Genomic DNA, 20,906 nt, shown 5'->3' on the forward strand with positions numbered 1-20,906 from the left:
TTTGGTGAAGCGGAGACTCTTGAAGAGGGTCTTTCGCTGTCTGTATCGTCCATGTATATGTATATGTTCTCCTCGTTTTCGGAGTCCGACATGTTGTGCGTGTGTTCGTGCGTGTGTGCGTGCGTGTGTGTGTGTGTGTGCGTGTGTGTGAGGGTGTGTAGGTTTTAGTCGTGTGGGGATGCCCCCTTACGGGGGCGTACGTGTCTTTTGGTGTATTAGTCTGTCTGGTATATTGTTTGTCGGGGGTCGCAATTTTAAAGAAATGTATTCAAAAATAATGCAAATAACTGATAAATAAAGTAAAAACTTACCTGGGCATAACCCCGGCACAGATACCTGTAACAAAGATGTCGACGGCCTCTATGCTTAAGCCGGGGATTAGGTCGGTGGTTAAGAGGAAAGAAAAGGATACTTTCCAGGTAGCCTTAATAAAGGCAGGTAGATCTTGCTCGTTGCAATGCACTCACTTCACAATAAACACGTCCGTTCAGTTCGACCGCTCGCACGAGAATGAATCGAAACCGATCTAATCTAACCTCTATCACTATCTACATGTAATAATTCTACAAATAAATGTGAAAAGTGGTATCTGTCTGATGTACCACTACGGTAATAATAATATTTATCTACATCTACGTACCATATCTAAACTGTTATTATTTGACATATTTTCTACACAAAACAACTGAAGAGAACGAAACGAAGTTCACATTTTATTCAACAGTCAACAAAACAATCTTTCTCTGTAACATAACCAAACATCTGTTTTTAATTTTTTATTATACCTATAAACAACACGCATGCGCAAATTTCAGATCATTCTTTAATCTGACAAATAAGCAAGGGCGACTAAGCTTAATGCTCATATTTTCTATATCTGAGCATTAAGCTTACATTTTCGTAATGGGATCGAATCATCAGCATCAGAGTGAATATTCGTAAGGCATTTTCTTGTTCCGACCACTCCGATGCAATTATCGTAAACCCCTATTGTCACTCACAAAATATGCTCGAAGTACAGTAAAGAGAATTAAGAGATACTGTTTCTAATTCGCTTTGATTTTCTAATATGCTGGACAAAATTATACACATGAACGCCTCCCTTTGTTGTTTTCTTTTTTAAATGCTGAAAGTCTTAGCAAAACTACATCAGCTACAGCAACACGCTTTTTCCACAGCATAATTGTTTTATTTGCTGTGCTTTTTCTTCGAAAGAGCCATTTTAAAATAAGTTCATAATTCGTAAGCACAGTATAATTAGTATACTGTGCTCGTAAGCAATAGTAACAGTATAGATGCACATTACTCAGCTCGTAGCTCCACCCGGATCCGATTACTCGTAAATGTAAATGCCGCTTAATAATAGATGTGAGTATACCTTGCATGGAGACGTCTCCCTGATACCTTTATCCTTTATGGAGACTAAGCGACATAACCTCATTACTTAAAGCCTCCATTTCTCTGTGGGTTATGATAATTTAATTCTACTGTAGAAGTTTTGGTGTGATTATGGCAGTCCAGGCTTTATTTTTCAAAACTTGTAGCCTTTTATCAAATAGCCGATCTTTCTTAAACAACAGGTAAATAAGTATAATATTTTTAGTTTCCAGTAAGATTTCATTTAAATTTTAGGGTACTAAATGTTAATCTACTTCCATCAGTAAGAAATTTAAAACAGGAAACTCTTGAAAAGCTAAAACTGTTGAAAATCCCAGAGAAACCGAAGAAACCTACCACCCCGTACGTAAAATTTATTGCAGAGCATCGCATTAAAGTTGTAAAAGATAACCCAAATCTAAAACAAACCGATATTATTAGAAAATGTGCAGAGGATTGGAAAGAAGTTAGTCAAGAACTTAAGGAAAAATATAATGCAGCATATAAAAAAGAATGTGTAATATATGATGAAAAGATATTAACCTTTAATGCTAATCTTACTCCAGAACAAAGACAAGCACTACAAATTGTGAATGATGAGAAAAAGTCAAGTAGGCAAAAAAGAAAAATCAAAAAGGTAAAAAAAGCTTTATAAAACAAGTTATTTATAAAACTAACCAAAAGACATTTTTGTTTTAATTAAATATTAAAACTGTTTATTTATATTTGTATATTTTATTAGATTGAAAAAGAAACTAATAAACCTAAACGTCCTATGGGTGCCTATGCGCTGTATGTACAGGAACAAAGTAAAATCAGAAATATCTCTAATAAAGATCTGATACCAAGTTTAAAAGTTGAATGGGAAAAGTTATCAGAAGAAGAAAAGAATAAATACAGAAGCCAATTTTTAAATGAAAAAGAAAAATATGAAACAGGAATGGCAGAATGGGAAGAAAAAATGATAAAGGAAGGGAGAGATGATCTTATTAGAGTCAAATCTAGGAACAAACAAAAAATATCCAGAGTAAGTATAAATAAAAGACATCAATCGAGACATTTAATAAAAATGTTATAACTTATGGTGAGTTTTTAAAAGGGTCTTAACCCTAACTTAGTCCTAACTTAGTCTTAATCTTTACCCTAAGAAGTTAAACGTACAGACTTCAATGTACAGGTTTATAAAAATCCTAACTTAGTCTTAGTCGTAAGATGGTCTTAAGACCTGACCTTGAAAGTTCATATATTTTTATTTCTTAGGACTAAGACTGAGACCATAACAAGTACGCATGCACAAAAGACCGCCATTTCTCCCTCCGGCGTTGGTGGAGGTGCGTCTATATTCGAAATAAATGTTGGACTATAGCTCTTGGGTACCTGGCATATCTCCGTCAAAAATGAATATAAAAATCTGAAATTTTAGGGGTGTACTCTAGATGGGGGGACCTAAGAGCGCACGTAATTTCAACTCGTCCCTTCCACCCTAGGGGGCACGGAGGGGGTGAGGGGTGGTTTTTTTTAAACTACCCCCGGAAACGCGTTCTTGCCGAATTCGCACAAAAACCAAAATCCACCTCTTATGGACTTTGTCGTTTTGTAGATAACTATAATTCTTGGGTACCTGGGCATATCTCCGTCAAAAATTAATACAAAAATCTTAAATTTTAGGAGTGTACTATAGGCGGAGAGACCTAAGAGCGAAAGTAATTTCAACTCACCCCTTCCACCCTAGGAGGTGCGGAGGGGGTGAGGGGTGGTTTTTTGACATACCTACAAGAACGCGTTTCCGGGGGTAGTTTTACGCGTAGAACCCGAAAATCGCAAAATAAATAGTGTATGTCTAAAAAAAACACCCCTCACCCCCTCTAAGGTGGAAGGGGTGAGTTGAAATTACGTGCGCTCTTAGGTCTCCCCATCTAGAGTACACCCCTAAAAATTCAGATTTTTATATTCATTTTTGACGGTGATATGCGAGGTACCCAAGAGCTATAGTCCAACCGACAAGTTTTAAATTTACGCACACGACCACATCTATTACGTTTTAAATTGTAATAAGCAACACAAACCGCAGCCGAAGTAACCAGCAAAGTCATTGCCGTAACTATTTTAATGCATTTTTTAGCAGTATCCATTTTCAAGATATTAAAATCCACTTATTAATCTTATTATAAGTTACAAAACAAAATATTCAAATATAAATAAACAACATTTACGCTTTTGCGCATGCGCGCAATGAAGTCATAGATTGATCAGTTCTTAGGATTATGTTAGGACCACAGACCACCTAGACTGGCCATATCTAATTCCAGTGCACGGGTACAAGTGAATGCAAAATCCGGGGAAGTGGAGTGTGGAAGGCAATCTGATCGCGCGCATCTTTAAGCAGATCCGGATTAAGTAATATTTTTATTACATATTAAACATTATATTGCATCTTATGACAAATATTCAATTTTATGTTTGTAATTCAGAAAATAGTATATTTTAGTGTCATATTAAATAAAACTACAAAATAATTTAAATATATTTATTATCCTCTAAATAATATTAATTTATTTAATATTTGCCATTTCGTAGATTTTACCGAATTAAATAATTTGACTTCATGATTTATTCATACATCGATATACTTTTCACATTCAGCTCTTACAAGTTCTATTAAATGATTACAATTGTTAGGCAAATTATCAAATTGATGTTCATGCAAATTTTCAAATGTTCACATTCAGAAAGTTTTTTAATACATGATAAACAATTTTATTTTTCTGTAGCCTAGGTGTTCTGCTTTCAACATTATTAAAAAATTTTATTAATTTTTCTGTTTCTTGGCATATTACTACGACATCTCGAGATGGATACGTCAAACAACCATGATTTTTAATAAAAATTAATTGACTGTACGAATACTGTGTATTTGACATTAAACTATTTACACAGTTTTCACATTTATTGGCTTTATTAAAGAACTTGTTACGAAACTGCCAATATATACTATAATGTGCTTGCTAGTGTCCAGTCCTGTTTTTTAATAGCCTTCACCCATCGTTGTTTTATGTCAACATTCCTTGGAAATCTGTAAAAATATAAATATTAGGTTTGAAAAATCGAAGCATACTTAATTTTTTTTTTTTTCACAAAATCTCTGATTTTTCTAATCACATTTTGCCAACTCTCCTATTCCACGGTGCTGAACATGAATCTGAAATTAGTTTTGTTTGAGATTTTTTCAATTGAAAAAAATATTTAATTTTCAGCCATCTCGAAATGACGGGAATTGATAAAATTTCATAAAAATTTGAGACCCATAAAGTAAATAATTACTAAAAATATTTTACAGTAATTCATTCATTATTTTATAATAACAATATCACGTTAATCACTACAGTATGTGGGCGAACAAAATTGTAAAGCTAACCCTGGAAACTTGTGACGTCTACCGAAAAATGGCGTACATATTTACCTTTTATATATTCCTTTTTTTTACTTACCTAAAGAAGGAAACTTATCGCCTCTCTTCACCAACTCGATCACTTCTATGTATACAATGTTTTACAATACTCTTGGCCATGATAAAACGTCTAATTATCGAAATCACAGCGATGCATACACGTCAAATGCTAGGACACGACTGAGCGCTGCGCTGCGCTCCAAATCAGGCTCCTAAGTGTTTTCACCAAAGTCGCTCTATAAGCCAGTCTAGGTGGTCTGTGGTTAGGACTAAGTTTTTATAAACTGCGTGAAAATATTAGGATTAAGACTAAGACTAAGGTTAAGATTAAGGTAAAGTTAGGGTTAAATTAGGACTAAGACTTTTTTATAAACTCTCTATTAAATAAAAATAAAAATTTTGTGAAAAGTAAGAACATAATATGTACAATCCTTTTTGAGATTTCAGAGGAAGATACCACAATTTTATTTATTTTTGCAAATTTCATTTGAAATTTTTTGTCATAAAAATCATTCCTTAAGATTCGGGAGGGATTCCACGCTTCATCATTAAAATATTGTCATTTTAATATTCATCAACCAGCACTGCAAAATAGTTAATGTTTTAAGGAACTTAAATTTATCAATGTTTCTCCCTTCTAATGACATGAGATATGAGGATGATATACAGGGTGTTCCTTAATGATATTCGAATATTTAAGGGTGTGATTCTACATGGAAAACTAATGATAGTTTGCTTTGTAAACTATAGTCCAAAAATGTTCTGTTGCAAAAATATGGGGTGTTAAAATTTTAGGAAAAACAAGGAATTAATTAATATTTTCAAAACCGCTTGAGATATTTCAATGATATTTAGTACGTACTGATAGTTAATAAAGGCGCATGTTTTTCAATACAAACATAATTTTTAGCTCTAACAGTGGCATGCTTACGAGCACTGACTTTGATATTAAAAAAAAAACGGTACGCAAATGGTTTTTTCCCAAATAAAATTACTTTTGAAACCCTCGTTCAATTCGAAAGATAAGAGCTCTCTTGAGTTTTTGAGAGGCAGCTCTTTTCTAATTAAGGAACCAAATATATTTTTTAGGTGAAAATAAAGAATAGTTTATTATTAACCAAATTAAATCAGTTACTGTGTGCCATCTTTTCATGTACTTTCTCATAAAAATGTCAATTTTATCATCCGACGATTCATTTTTGATTTACCATCATTATATGTTTTAAATATAATCCTGTCATTTAAAATGCTTATTTTTGAGGTATTTTTAATTCTGCAAAAAAGTTGAATCAAACACTCAAAGGCCAAAGAAATCTCAAGGTATTTGAACCATGCACCGTTAGAATTCTTATGATATTGGATTTGTTTATTTTATTAAAGATACTTCATTTGTTGTTACAAATTCTTTAATCTTTTAGAAAGTACAAATCCATCCAAAAGGCGATTCAACTACCATAAGTGGAATATCACTGAATAGAATAAATATGTTTTTTAAAGATAAGATCATATTTAAGAGAATAAAGTTGATGATAAAATGTTATATGACATTTCTATGAAAAAGTCTAGTTTTAATAATAAAATCAAAAATTAAAACAAAAAATTGAAGAATCCATTTTTTAAAATAAAATAATCAGTTTATATCATTTCCATAGCTTCAAATGGTGCATTCTTTTTTAATTTGATCTATCTTTCACCGTTTTCAATATCCCCATGGATTTTTTTATCTCAAACACGTATGCTTACCAAATATCTTTTTCAGATTAATCAGTTGAAGAAAGACAGTACCCAATAGGGACACGAGTGTCTTCACTCAAATTCATCCGCCAGTGCGGGTGAAGGCACATTGTTTCATATTGAAACAAAAGGTTGGAAAACAAATACTATACTCTATAGTAAAGCTAAGGAACCAGTAGCATGTAAGGATGAGAGGTCACCATCACAGGAAGCTGCGACTTTAAGTTCTTTTGTTTCTAATAATCGGATTGATGTTAATATGGCGGATAACAGAGGTGATAGTTTAGATCTACCAAGAGAAAAATCATTTAATAAACCAGGAAATGTAGACACTGCAAATTGTGACCTCAAGAATTTCAAGATACTTGATAAACTAAATGAAAATCCCTCACAAGACTTGACACAGAAAGATGGGTCTGAAAATCGCAAAAAAGAGAAATTTAGTATAGTGAAAAAGTTTCTAAACTTCTTAAAATTTTAATTTTAGTATTTTAACGATTTTATTTTATAAAAACGTGTTTTTTTTTAAATAAATAGCAGGATTTAAATGTTATTATTTGTCAGTACGTAAGTTTTCAGGACAGAGGCGATAAAACAAAAAGAAAACAGATGAAACAAATGCAATATGTATTTTTTAAATTTCTTGTGTTAGGTAATTCTGTCTTAATAAGTTAGTATAAAGTTTGTGGATAAGGGGAATGTTAACGGCAACAGAATATGTTTATAAATCAGTCTTTAATTTTTATTGTAACAAATGTTAAAATCAATTTTAATCTATTGGATTGGGGAAAAAGTAATGTCCATTTTTTTTTAAATTTAAGATATTTTATTTTTAATTATAATCATCAGTAAGCGAATCAGTGATCTATTCTCCATCATTATTTTTGACCCCCTCCAAATATTCAAGTTTCTCGATGCCTGTTCTATAGAAATCCTACGGTTTTAACTCGAAAAACTCATCCAACCAAGCTCTTAACTCTTAAGAACGGAAGAGGTGAAAACCAGAAGGTGCGAGATCGGGAGAGTAAAGCGGGTGGGGCAGAACCTCCCAGTTCAACTCCCGAACGGCCGTTTTGGTCATATTGGCGATGTGGTTGTGCATTGTCATGTTGCAAAAGAACGTTGTATCACCGATCAGGTCTTTTTTGTCGAATAGCCATGTGGAGTCATGTAAGTTGTTGAACAGAGAGTTCTCTTTTGACGGTTTGATTGTTTGGTGAGAGTTCGTAATAAAGAGTCCCTTTCCAATCCTACCAGATGCCTAACATTTTCTTTCGAGGATGAAGTTCTGGTCCTGTTCGTGGAGTTGCTTGTTTTTTGGGATTAATTGTTCTTTCCGCCGTTTTAAATTCACATACCATTTCTCATCACCAGTAGCAATACGATGAAGAAAATGTTCCTTATGACTACTTGTTGATCGATGATGACAGAGCAAACCAATAGCAATGACAGAACGTTGACTTTTATTGTTTTTGTTCAAAACATGTTAGGTAATTAAATAACATTTTGTTTTTTAGAAAAAATTTATCTAGTATTTTTGATTTAGTTGCGCTCCATATGTGTGGGTTGAATGTATCTTCACTATCAACTTGAATAATAAAGGACGGAAATTTCTCAGTGTACACCGAATGTAAAATAATTTGAAACTAATTATTCTGTGAAAAATCGTGTTAAATTTCAAGATTTACATTAGCAATTTTAAAGGTAAATATGTTATATATGTTTGTAGTATAATTTTTATATTATTATTAAGTTAGATGTGGGAAATTATTTTAGAAGTGATTTCAAACGAATCCAAATTTTGAATTTAAGAAAGGACAATTGGACAGGAAGATTTTGCAGCTTCGATATATTTAGAAATACTATATATTTAAGGAGTAAAAAACTTAAAAAGGAGCCTAAATTACTTATTGAACTCCGACTCCTAAAAACCGGAAATCTTGATCTGCTTAGGACTAAAAAAGTGAAGTAGACATTTAGTCCTTTTTAATATAATTTATAATGTAAAGCGAACACTTAACCATCGGAAAGACATTAAATTGTTAGAAACTTGATACATAGCTTACTGGTTGTCAAATTTTTAAAAATGTAATTCAAAAAGAAAAGGTATTTTAGTTTTTTATTTAATATAGAAAAATAAATGCATTTTACCATTTAAATATAAATAAATGCATAAGGCACTTAGCTAATATAAAGTATCATACACTAATTACCTATACCAATATAATTTGTAATAACCAATAGCTCACAGTAAAAACAAAAAAATATATCATAATATCTTGCACAATATTAAAAAAAAACTGAAAATATTCTACAAAATTGGCAAAAAGAGAATTTCTGATATTAGTTAATAATAAAATTGATGTAAAAAAATTCGAGGAATTATTAGGAGGACCAAAACAATATTCCACAATTTCATAAATTATTAAAGGTATGAAAATTTTATTTAAATAGATTGATTTTACGTCAATTTGAAATAAGTCAAAAACAACTAAAATGCAACTTAAGACAAGAGGCATGAACAGAATGAAAAAATTTCGGTAACTTCTATGTTCTGCGACTTCAACATGACAATTTGAAACTGATTCATTTGCTATTGACCTCGGATTTCGAAAAATGGTTTCAAGTTCTACTGAGTTTGGTGACGCTTTATCATGTCTAGATATGGATACTTCGGCTGTACTGTTACTTAATCGTATAGATTCTGCTTCATTTTCATATGATGCATTTAACCCAATACCTGAAACATGGAAAGCAATTCAAATTTAAATTATCTTAGTTTTTAAAGTTACCATCTAATTCGCTTTTAGTGGTCTTCTCTTCAACTCCAGAAATTTTCTTTAATCTCTTTTCGGAATTTTCAAGAATTTTTCGTCGTCTAGCTTCTCTTCTAGCTTCAATATCAGCCATTAGATGAGTTAATTTAAATTATAAATTGTTTATTGTATTTTAGTGAATTACTTTTATGACGATATTTTGAATGTCATGTATTTCATATTCGAGGTTACTTTCCTTCTTCTTCTTCTACATTCTCATTTCTTAGCTAATGTCATCCATGAACATGTTTTGTTGGGGATATTTGGCTCCAGTTGCCCCTAGAGTCCCTAGACTGTCAATCATTTTGATCAAAAGATTGCGTCAATTGACTGACCGCTTTCCTACACCGGCCGCATTTGCGGTCGGGCGGGGTAGACGACGGATGGGGCCCACCTACGAAGGCTGTCCAGGCCTACACGAGATGAGGCAGGATAAAGAGGGATAATCCCCCTCGATCCCAAATCATTGAGGCCAATTTCTAGACATGGAATAATGGCGCATAGGTATGTGAACATTACGAATAACAATCTGAACCCGGCTTAATGTCGGGGAATAACCTAGCTTTATGCGCGTAAGTGATAACATCTTGGCCTGGTATAAACAAAATCAGTTATCCAATCATTTCTGAATATTGTTTTAGATGTGGATTATGCGATGTGCATATAAAAATTATTTTAATCGACAGCATTTATTAACATTTTTAATTTACCAAAATTAATTATTTTTCTTTAAAATGGCATCAAATGAAAGAGATGTTAACAACGTAAATTTGAAAAATGTAAGTACCTACTTATATAATTTTTGTTAAAATAAAATCAATTAATTTCATAGCTACTATTTTTCGATTTTAGGTATGTGTCGTACAAAGAGGGAAAAAATATTATTATCCTAAATCTATTCCCCAGGAACGAAGTTCTTTGTCTAATTACATTTGTTTATTTATTAGTTTTGGATTATTTGTAGGTAAGTTAAGAATTATGTTTAGATAAATAGAGAAAATCATGTCTTTTTACAATGTATTAGGATGCCTTTTGCTGATTTTGTAATGTTTAATTTAATTGGGTAAAATGTTAAATTCGAATCATAATAATATATGCTTTAAAACTTATTTTTGCAAAATTGATATGCAGTGCGGATTATCTAGATCAAGGGTCGGCAACTAGCGGACCGCGGTCCAGGTCCGGACCGCGGAAGGTAAAATACTGGACCGCCAAAAATTTTTTGAACGTATAAATTACTCAAAAAAATTATTTAAAAAATGTTTTTTACGTTTAAGTGCCAACCTTATCATTTTTCTAGTATTTTACAATTGTATGAGTACTTAATGGTTAGTAAGCAGATTAAATTTGAGTCCAAATTAAAATAAAAAAATATGAATTTTTTTTTATGGACCTCGTTAAAAATTTTCAGAAGTATCCGGACCCCACCTAAAATTACTTGCCGACCCCTGATCTAGATATTTTGTTTCAATATTTTTTGTATCTACTCTGATATACATTACTATAATTTCTTTAATTTATCGCAGACATTACATTTTAAGCACTTTATGTAGCCAGTTTTAATGTGGCCTATTGTTTATATAATATATTTCGTATCAATTCAGATAGATGCACTCCCTTTTTTATAATTATTGGAATGAAGATAAGGTGTGCACCAATGCTTTAAGGATATTTAAATATAATAGCCTAACAAATATTAGATGTAAATACCTATGTAAATATTTGAAAATCCTTACTTGAAAACATAATATTCTTTGGATATGTTTAAGTAGGAACTTGAAATATTCAATTTTAATTAGTCACAGTTTCTAGGCATTTGAAGTTTCAGTTCATTTCTAGATAATGAAAATTATAATTAATTATGCAAATCTCGGTACTTCAGCCAATTATTAGAGGGAACCCCAAATATCAATAATTACTACATATATTAAAAAAAAAAGAATTATATTTGTTTCTGATATAAACCCAGTAATAATAATATTATAATAAATTATATTAGGTACCTAATAAAAAACAAATATGAAAAATAAAATTAGTTCTAATCTTCTGAAAATTTGTACTATTTTTCAGTGGATATCCTCACCAATGAAAATAAAGTAGCAACTGTTTTTGGTAAGTTACATTTTTAGCTGATATGCATACATGGTAATTAATAAATGAACCTGGCTGGCAGAAGAGCATTAAGGCGATTTCTAAAAAGTGGTGTTTTATTGCAACTTAGTCTGTATCAAGTTACTTTGTTTAGCTGTTAGATATGGCTTTAAAGTTTGCAATAATTTTTTTTCCAAATAGCTCAAAAACTATCCAATGTAAATGGTATGCTAGTGTGACTTTTTGATATAGTAATCTAAATAAATGCATATACGGAGTTGGGAAAAATAGTCTCAACTCTAAACAAATGTATTCATATTTTTTTGGCAGGTAACCTGTAGATGTGGGAATTCTAGTTTCTTTGTGGGAACTAGTACACTCAGTCTCAATTATAAAAATGAATAGTTCACAAAATTAATTCTTCAGTTCATTTTACTTCAATTATATCTTAATTTTCCATCATGTGCAAACTAAAATAATATAGTTTTAAAATATCACTCGTTTTGAGGAATGATTAATATTGTCTATAAAGTATTCAATATTTTTAACCCAATTATAGTTACCCAGTCTGTGATGTTTATAGTATATTTCTCTAATTTTCCTAGATTAAAGATCTATTAGTCCATAAAATCTGATGTATTCTAGGTAATAATAACAAAATACATTGTTGCCGTATTATTTCTCTAATGTCAAGAACACATCTTATTTTTGTTCCTTGTGCTTGCCTAAATCCGATGCCAGTTATGTGGTTAGTTTCTTTTCATTCACTTGTTTCTCTGCATGAACTAGCTAGTGAAACTGTATAGATCATATAGTTCACCATAGATAAATAATGATATATGTAGTTCATTCAAATTTGATACAATTTACAAAATGGGACATATCTGAGGGAATTATTTTTTTTAACCAAATTACGTGTTACTAAAAATGATGATTATTTCCAGTAATTCTCACAAAAAATATTTGATTAAAAATTTCTGTACTTTCTAATCTAGAAAAATAATTTAAAAATATATATATTTTGACACTATTAATTTTTAGATAAAACATTCTTGGTCTTCTTATTCTATTTTATTTGCAATTAACTTTACTATTTAAATAATAAACTTTACATTGCAGCTATGTACTTATTAGGAGTATTAGTGAGCGTCAGTTTACAACTTTTGTATCGAATCGTTCTGGTAAAGGAAGAATTCCGTCATCTTACTTCACGATATGGGGGATGTGTCAGTAATTTACTGAAAAATGCTTTCTACTTTCCTACAAAAGTTTGGATAGCACTCGCTTTTTCTGTATTTTATGCTGTGTATTATTGTTGCACTAACAATGTTACTGAACTGCCATTCAACTTTAAAAACATTGCATTTTTGATACCAAGTATTTACTTTCTGACTTCTCAGTTGAGTTTGGTAAGTAAATGAAATTATTGAATTTTTACAAAATACTGGGTGTCTAGAAAACGAATTGCACTACACATTTTTACGTTCTTGCCCTATTGAAATTAATTTTTTTATTAAATTTGTAGCTGTACTTATTTATATGTTGCATATATGTTTTATTATTTAAACCAATTTACCCTTATTCAAATGTTATCGTCTAATGAAATATATGTTTGAGTGTACAGTACAAACAACATCAAACCGATATTTTAGTGAGTATTGACTTTTAAATAGAGGTAAATTGATCGAAATCGCAAAGAATAGTTTAAGAAAGGTACATATTTATTAAAAGGAAGGAAGTTTAATTCATTTAATAAAATACTTGGCACTCTGTAACTTAATGCAGCAGAATAATGTAGCAGAAATTAAAAAAAAATATTCTAAATTCATATTTGGTAATAAATATAGTACTTTTTTGATATTGGGATTAAACATATTTTAGTACCCAGTCAAACCAAACCTAATATCAGCTGATCAATTATTCTTAAAATGACTTTTGTTGGGGACTTTGAGTTTACTATTTGCTTATATAACCAATCTTAACAATAATGCAGTGGTGACTAGTGGTGGGCAAGATCCGCATCATACGTATAAATCATACGGATCTCTAGTGGGAATCGATTCATGCAGATCCCGATGCAAAAATAATTTCGTATGCATCACCACATCAATGTAAGTTGAGACTGAAGTGAAGTGATTCTCGTATGCGATACAGCAATGAGTAAATGGGAGGCGCACGCATACTGGGAATCAGTTCATACGTATACCGGTATAAAAATAATTTCGTATATTCGCATCACCGCATCAATGCGAATTGGGAATGAATCGGTCTCAACACTCTCAACTGATTCTCGTGTCCGATACAGGTCGATGAGATACAATGCATTAGAAACAGTTTAGTGCATAGGAAACTAAATATTGAAATAAATTATATGAAATTGTGTAGTCTGAAACAAACTTATAATGTAAAAAGTAATTGTCAGAGTGATGTGTATTTCGTATTTAAATGTTGAATCGCTTGACCAAAAATAAATTTAAACATTAATTAATTTGAAAATAATTTGATTCTCAACTTGAGTTCAAATATATTATTGCTTCGCTTCTACTTAAGTTCATCGTTCTGCTAAAAAATGAATTTATAGATGATTGCAAAAAATTTAACGGGAATGAGTGAGCGGCAAGCCCACACATTTACAAAATGTACAAGTACAAACTGTACTTGTACATCCACAGTGAATACGATTCCCTGATGCGGATCTTTTGATGCAGATCTTTATATCGATACATTTCGCATCATGCGGATCATTAAAAAGATCCGTATTGCCCTTCTCTAGTGGTGACTGGTGAAAATTAAGAAGTTTATATCGTTTTTTAGGAAATAATTTCTATGCTCACATGGAGAACTTTCATGACAGAATTTTTGAAAGAAAAAATTTAAAATGTGTTGTTGGCCTTGAGATCTTGAAAAAAATATTTTTTTTTCATAATCAACTGACATACATTATTTAGAGTAATAACACTAGTCAAGTGATTTAAAATACGCGGTGGTACAAGCAGTTGTAATAAACTGGAAAAATATGATCGAGAACAGATTATAAAAGATGTATGAGTTTCGTGAACCAGTTGAAGAGAAAATGGACTCTAAATTATATGCCAAACTGTGCCAAGCTTGTGAATATAAAAAAATCTAAATACCTCATTTGTCACTTCTAATACTGCATCTACCTGTATAAATAGGGTTGTCATGCATATCTCCTATTTTAAATATGAGTCTCATATATATTCACTCTTCCTCATATCCCATATTACCATGTTCAATATGAGCCTATTTCTAATATATTTTTATAATGAAAAAAGTATTTCATTGAGACATGCAAAACTACAAAAATATATGTTTCCTAAATTTTAGTTTCTATGCTAATCTTCAATGTGATATAATTAATGTGCAATATTATACATTATACTTAGAATAATAAAGTTTTTTTTATTTTTGTTGATTTATTAAAGATTTGGGTGTCCTACATGTACGTAAAATATTCTTATATGTAGGTATATTTTTAACGATCTCATATAATTTTATACAGACTACCCTATTTTTGAAGAATATATCTGGCAACCCTAGCTATAAATGATGTTGAAAACTATTGTGACAGTTTGGAGCAGTTCAAAAAACGAAATAGTCTGTGTATAATGGATTTAAAAGATATAGAGTTTGAAATTCTACTTCGACTGGTTTCATCTTTTATTTTAGATTATTAATTGGGAACCTCATGATGACATTAATTATGTTTTTCATCGGGAAAAGCTCAAAATTTCTTTCTTCGTGGGCCTAGAAAGCATCCCATAAAAATTGCACAGCTCCTACATTTATTATCATAATATGACCACTTTAATTTTCACCAGCCCGCCACTCTATTAAATTTACACATTTGTTTATTATTCAACTTTGTTTTGTAGGAGACTAGTTCTCTCAATGATTCTCTATGGATTGCTAAAGACAATGGTTTAGATTATGGTTCAGGAATGGCTTACTCATTTTTCCATGGTTATTTGAACTTGGTTCTTCCAAAAACAGGAACGGAAGAGAAAAATTTGAAAGAGTTGATGGAAGATTATGAGGCTGAAAATCGTATTTTGTTTGCTGCTTATAAGTTATTTATTTTAATTCCCAAATCTTTAGAATGTTTTGTTAGTTTAAAAAATGAACATTCACCTTCTGTGGATGAAAGTCAAGTAAGTTTTCAGATCTAATACCGATTTGTTACTCATAATACAGGGTGTAACTTTAAGTGGGGTCATATTTATACAGAGGCTTGCTTTTACCTTTAGAAACATGTGTCAGTAGTTTATTTTTTCAAATTCAATCGTAAAAACTTAATTTTTTTTAACCTTTTTTTAGTAATTTTCGTACTCTGACGCTGGAGAAGCTAGTATAACCTCAAATAAGAGTGTGCTTTAGTCACAGCGCATGGACAATTCCACACCATTCGCTATGAGTTACTTTTGTCGAGTGGGTGTTTGCCACACAAACAAGTAACCTAGCAAAAAACTCGAGCAGTAATCAATAATGTTATATGAAATTATCAAAAATAAATAGTCTGTTAATGGTTTCCAACGATGAAGAATATTCAAATTCACAGTTAGATGTACTGTCTCCAAATGTGGAACAACTGACGTTCTTCATTTCGTCACTGTTTACAGGCGTTATCTCCCTTCACGTGCATTGTAGGTTGCCTACAATTTATGTATTTGTAATACATGATTACAGTGATGGCTTACACAAGTATTAAAGTGCATTTTAAAAACTAATTATAACTCGACTATTTATTTGATTAAAAAAAAGAAATTTCAGATTCGTATTTAGGGGAACACGTACTATTACCCCTAAAAAATTTACCCCCACTTAAAGTTACACCCAGTATACATTTCAAAGAAGACATATTTTAAATCAATAGGTAGAGGATAATAAAAGATTCAATTTGGCATAAATATAATTTTTTTTTCTTCATTATTGTGAAAAGAAATTTCGGAAAACTTTTTTTAGAGTTAAATTTTACCTATTTTTTCTGTAATCACTTATTATTTAAAATCGATCATTTACTATGTTAGCACTTTTATTTATTATTAATAAATGTTTTGGATATCCATCTTCAACTTACTTGCTTTCAATAAAATCATTGACTGGTTCACATTTTAAATTTTAGTCACTGCCTGTAAAAGAAATAACAGTAGCTGGGGTTCAGAAAAGGGTATACAAGAATGCGGTTTACAAGATCAATACTGGAAGGTTGGATGAAAAAATTTATGTAAGTGCGGAGTATGCTACTCCTCTCAGAACATTTTTGGAAGTTGTTAAACACACTGGAAGACACACAGGTAAGCTCCATCAGCATTCTGTTAAATATTATCAGATTCAAATTTTTGAGTGTACAATTTTAAATTTAAACTTTGTTCGTATTATATACTTGTATATTTTTTAGAATACTATGACAAACATAAGAATGATATCATTCTGCAGTTTTATTTAACTTTGAAACAAATTCTGAAAAGAACCGGACTCGACGAATTTTGTGAACTTATATATTACGAAGGTAAGTTACTTAGATCCTACTAATATTTTAAATTATTTACTAGGTTTATCCTGGCTTATATACTCTGTCCGTTTAACAACCTGTTCTTCTAATAATAGTGTTATCTTTGGTCAGGGAAAAAATCTGATTGCCTGTATAGTGTAAAAAGGCACCTATTAAAATTAAAATATTTTTTTAACGGAATACTTAATTTTCTATTCCAATTCAAGCCCTCTTAAATCTTCTTTATTTCGCTAGATTTATTTTGACCTTCAAATTATTTTTTGGTCATTAACAACAGTTCGTGTAAATTTCTACTACATCACGAGGTAGTTTTCTTTATAAAATTTTAGAGGGTCCTTTCCGTTTCTTAGAAAATAATGTTAGAACAAAAATATTTTATATGTGCCCAAAATTATTTTCAGAATGTTAATATTATACAATGATTTTTTTTCAATTTTTTTATGAAACCCTGTATTTCTTTTACTTTTAGTACCTAACCCTGTATTTTGTAACATGTAATAACTACTTCCTCTTTATTTTGGCATCAAAAAGTCTTGTCTTGTTTATTTTTTATGTGACTCCGACTTAGTGAAGCAATCGAGATATTTACTATAAAATACTTTTTTCAAGTGGACACCCTGTAGAATGAATCTTCTATAAATTGGGGTTTTCTTTTTCCTATAGTGTTTTTTAATGTATCTGTTACATTCCAGTGGTGGCTGGTGAAAATTATTAACACTCCATTTTTCAAATTTCATATTGCTTTAATTGCGAAAAATTAAATCCTCTGCTTGTTATTTATTATGAAAAAAATATTTTGGAAATAAATGAGTAACCGTTTCCAAGATCTCAGTGCCAGCAACTCATACTAATTTTTTATGTCACAAATTCTGTTCCAAATTTTTTCCCAATGAAAAATCTGCGGACCTAGATATTACCCTCTAAAAAAAATTGTGTGTCCCTTGCTTTGTTATTAAAATGTGAGCAATACAATTTTCACCAACCACTTCTGCTAGCAAATTGCTACTTTATATACAAGTATATACCTGTATTACATTAATTAGTTAATTAATTACAGTCAGACCAGACTGACTGAATTTATATTTAAAATGAGATTTGACATGTTGAAAATAAGTTTGTAATACATAAAATAATACTCCTAATTATATGAAATTTGCATAAAAGAGAGATAATAGGTTTTAGCTACTAGGCAATCAAATAATTTTCGCTTACTATAGAGATAGACCCATCATCAAAACTTATACAGGGTGTCCCGGTGTCCCGAAATTAATGCAACAAAATTTGGTCATAGATTTTTAAGACAAATTTAGGAGACCAGTATTTTTTCTTTTTGCCAAGTGGCTCCCTCTTTCGGAGTTATAGCCCCCTGAAATCCGCCCCTAAGAATAATAATCTTTTTTTTTATATATCCGAACCCTGTTGTACGAGAATCGCAAAATTTTATACACAGGGGTTTTGTGACATGTAGAGTTAGCTAGAAAGCCATTGAATTTGGAAACATTTGTGTCTCTTGATACGTCTTTCGTAAACCGCAGTTTTCGAAAAAAATGTCAAAATGTGATCAAATGCATATCGCCATTTTCCTCAAAAACATTGGTTTTACGAGAAAAATATCTAGGGACAAAAAAGTTTCTAAATTCAATGGCTTTCTAACTAAATAATAATTTTTTAAAAATTCAAAGTTGTGCACAAATTTTTTTGGTTCCAAAGATAAGGGGGCCCACGAAAAAGTGTCTTAGGGGGTTTCTCGTCAAAAAGTGTAAATAGATTCCACATGTCATAAAACCCCTGTGTACCAAATTTAGTGATTTTCGTACAACAGGATTCTGAGATATAAAAAAGACTTCTTAGGGGCAGATTTCAGGGGGCTTAAGAATCTATGACCAAATTTTGTTGCATGAATTTCAGGACACCCTGTATGACTGTAATCATAAGAAAAATGTACAGAAAATATACATGGTCTATAATAAAATAATTGAATGTTTGAACTGACAAAATATTTGACCTTCAAAAATAATGGTAATGTGAGATGCCCATATGGGAAACACACTACATATTTCAGTTTAAAGAAAAATCATATGTATAATAGATGCCTCTGTTATCTCACTCTGTTTACTGAAATGGTATGGTACATATTGAAAAATATTATTTTTTAGATTATCCCCAAAATACGGAGGCAAACAGTACCCCTTATTATGACGTTGGTAAAATAATTTTGACAAGAATAAAGGAACTTAAAAAATATCAGCGTGAGAAGATCGAATAAACATTTTGTTTATTATATGTATCACCAATTTCTACTACTATGGAACTATTCTATTATACAGGGCGTTAATTAAGTATGTACAATAAATTTATCAGACAATTATTAGAGTGATTTTAAGACAAAAAGTTCATATCAACGTTGGTCCGCAGATGCTTCCTTTTGAAAATACAGGGTGTTAAACTTCTGTAAAAAATTGCTATTTTGTAAATATCTTAAATACCCCTTACCCAATTTTGTTGTAATTTGGCAGTTATTTTCTAGTACGTGTTAAGGGGCTAATTTAACCTTAACTTTATTAGGTCCAGTGGCGTCTCGATGGTACCTTAACGAATATTTTTGACGAAAAAAAAAATGTACACCACATACTTTTTTGTAATTTTTATATATTATTTGAACTAAAAATACAACTTTTTTGTTTCTTGAATGTTTTTCGTATTTTGATTAGATTTTGTAAAAAAAATAAAATCCACTTAATTGCATATCCCTGAACCACACAACAAACATGGGGAAAAGTTTCTTTTGGACATTATCAATTTTAAAATTTTTTATTAATAACATGTAACAACTAAATAACGTAAAGTACAAATAACACTGTCAAATTACAACAAAATTGGGTAAAGAGTATTAAAGATATTTACGAAATAGCAATTTTTTTACAGAAGTTTAACACCCTGTATCTTCAAAACGAAGCATCTGCGGACCAATGTTTATATGAACTTTTTGTCTTAAAATCACTCTAATAATTGTCTGATGAATTTATTGTACATACTTAATTGACACCCTGTATATTTTATTCCATTATTTTTTTATAACGTTTTTCAAACATCAAATGGAAGGAATTCGTTAATCTTTAAACCTTTTTACTATTTTTAAATTTTTGTTTAGTTGTTATATATTTTACAAACGAACCTGATATAAAATGTAACTTTTTATGCTTTTTTATTATATTTAGCTTATAACTACATTGTGACAATTTTAATAAAGTTTTATCATAATATCTGCTTAAATTTATTCTGAAGGGTAATTTATTACTACTCATAGATGATATTTAAAAAATAATGTAATTATTAATTTCCTACATGTAATATTCGTAATTTTAAATTTAGCAAAAACTAAATCTTTAAAAATATTTCGTATATACTGGGTGTTCCAGAAAAGACAGTCAAGGTTTTTTCCACACATTTAATTCATCAAAAACAACTTGTCTAATAATTTTTTAGAAAATCTCTTCGTGTTAAAGGTAAGATATTTTTTAAAATTGTATATGTTTGTTATAGTCTTTCCGATATCAATTGAAGATACGAACAGATTGACAGTATATGTACCAAGTTCAGTCGCTGACGCAGCAACTTGGCATTGAAATATTTGAAAAACTTATTCCCATATTTATTTAGCCATACCCGTATATAGGTCTGGTTGAACTAAACGTGGAGGTGGTAGAAATGTATACGCCCAGTTGAAGAATGCGAGCGCGGTCAAAGGAAAACAAACACAGTTGCATTGGGCTACCGGGCAATAAATTTCAGCAGTTGACAAGTGGTTGATAAATTACCCAGCAGTGCAGTGCAGCATTGCGGAATTTGGTGTGATTTAGGTAATTTTAATTTATTATAGGCACGTTCTATCAATCATTCATATTAT

At 30.8% G+C, this 20,906-nt stretch overlaps 2 protein-coding genes across 3 annotated transcripts; both read left to right on the forward strand.

Annotated features, from left to right (window-relative positions):
• The first annotated feature begins 1,324 nt into the window (after positions 1 to 1,324).
• On the forward strand, positions 1,325 to 7,045 carry LOC108915449 (transcription factor A, mitochondrial-like). Its single transcript, XM_018721480.2, has 4 exons — positions 1,325 to 1,580; positions 1,633 to 2,014; positions 2,120 to 2,404; positions 6,585 to 7,045. The coding sequence occupies exons 1-4, from the start codon at positions 1,510 to 1,512 to the stop codon at positions 6,615 to 6,617; spliced, it is 771 nt and encodes a 256-aa protein (XP_018576996.1). The 5' UTR covers positions 1,325 to 1,509; the 3' UTR covers positions 6,618 to 7,045.
• Positions 7,046 to 9,842: 2,797 nt separating this feature from the next.
• Positions 9,843 to 19,366, forward strand: LOC108915446 (stimulator of interferon genes protein). 2 transcript variants are annotated; one of them, XM_018721476.1, is made up of 9 exons: positions 9,843 to 9,879; positions 10,017 to 10,154; positions 10,228 to 10,339; positions 11,446 to 11,487; positions 12,586 to 12,875; positions 15,363 to 15,638; positions 16,610 to 16,781; positions 16,886 to 16,996; positions 19,156 to 19,366. In XM_018721476.1, the coding sequence occupies exons 2-9, from the start codon at positions 10,110 to 10,112 to the stop codon at positions 19,263 to 19,265; spliced, it is 1,158 nt and encodes a 385-aa protein (XP_018576992.1). In that variant the 5' UTR covers positions 9,843 to 9,879; positions 10,017 to 10,109; the 3' UTR covers positions 19,266 to 19,366. The 2 variants fall into 2 exon arrangements, with proteins under 2 accessions (XP_018576992.1, XP_018576991.1); XM_018721475.1 differs by lacking the exon at positions 9,843 to 9,879 and adding an exon at positions 9,883 to 9,947.
• Positions 19,367 to 20,906: the final 1,540 nt, after the last annotated feature.

The sequence above is a fragment of the Anoplophora glabripennis genome, unplaced genomic scaffold, assembly GCF_000390285.2.
Source record: "Anoplophora glabripennis isolate ALB-LARVAE unplaced genomic scaffold, Agla_2.0 scaffold1030, whole genome shotgun sequence".
NCBI classification, from domain to species: Eukaryota; Metazoa; Arthropoda; class Insecta; order Coleoptera; family Cerambycidae; genus Anoplophora; species Anoplophora glabripennis.

Bases quoted from the DNA above. Each gene is read 5' to 3' on its own strand.
- LOC108915446 (XM_018721476.1), top strand. From the start codon at position 10,110: ATGGCATCAAATGAAAGAGATGTTAACAACGTAAATTTGAAAAAT. The intron at 10,155-10,227 runs GTAAGTACCTAC...TTTCGATTTTAG, and splicing joins ACAACGTAAATTTGAAAAAT to GTATGTGTCGTACAAAGAGG. The intron at 16,997-19,155 runs GTAAGTTACTTA...ATTATTTTTTAG, and splicing joins TGAACTTATATATTACGAAG to ATTATCCCCAAAATACGGAG.
- LOC108915449 (XM_018721480.2), top strand. From the start codon at position 1,510: ATGGCAGTCCAGGCTTTATTTTTCAAAACTTGTAGCCTTTTATCAAAT. The intron at 1,581-1,632 runs GTAAATAAGTAT...TTTAAATTTTAG, and splicing joins CGATCTTTCTTAAACAACAG to GGTACTAAATGTTAATCTAC. The intron at 2,015-2,119 runs GTAAAAAAAGCT...ATATTTTATTAG, and splicing joins AAAAAAGAAAAATCAAAAAG to ATTGAAAAAGAAACTAATAA.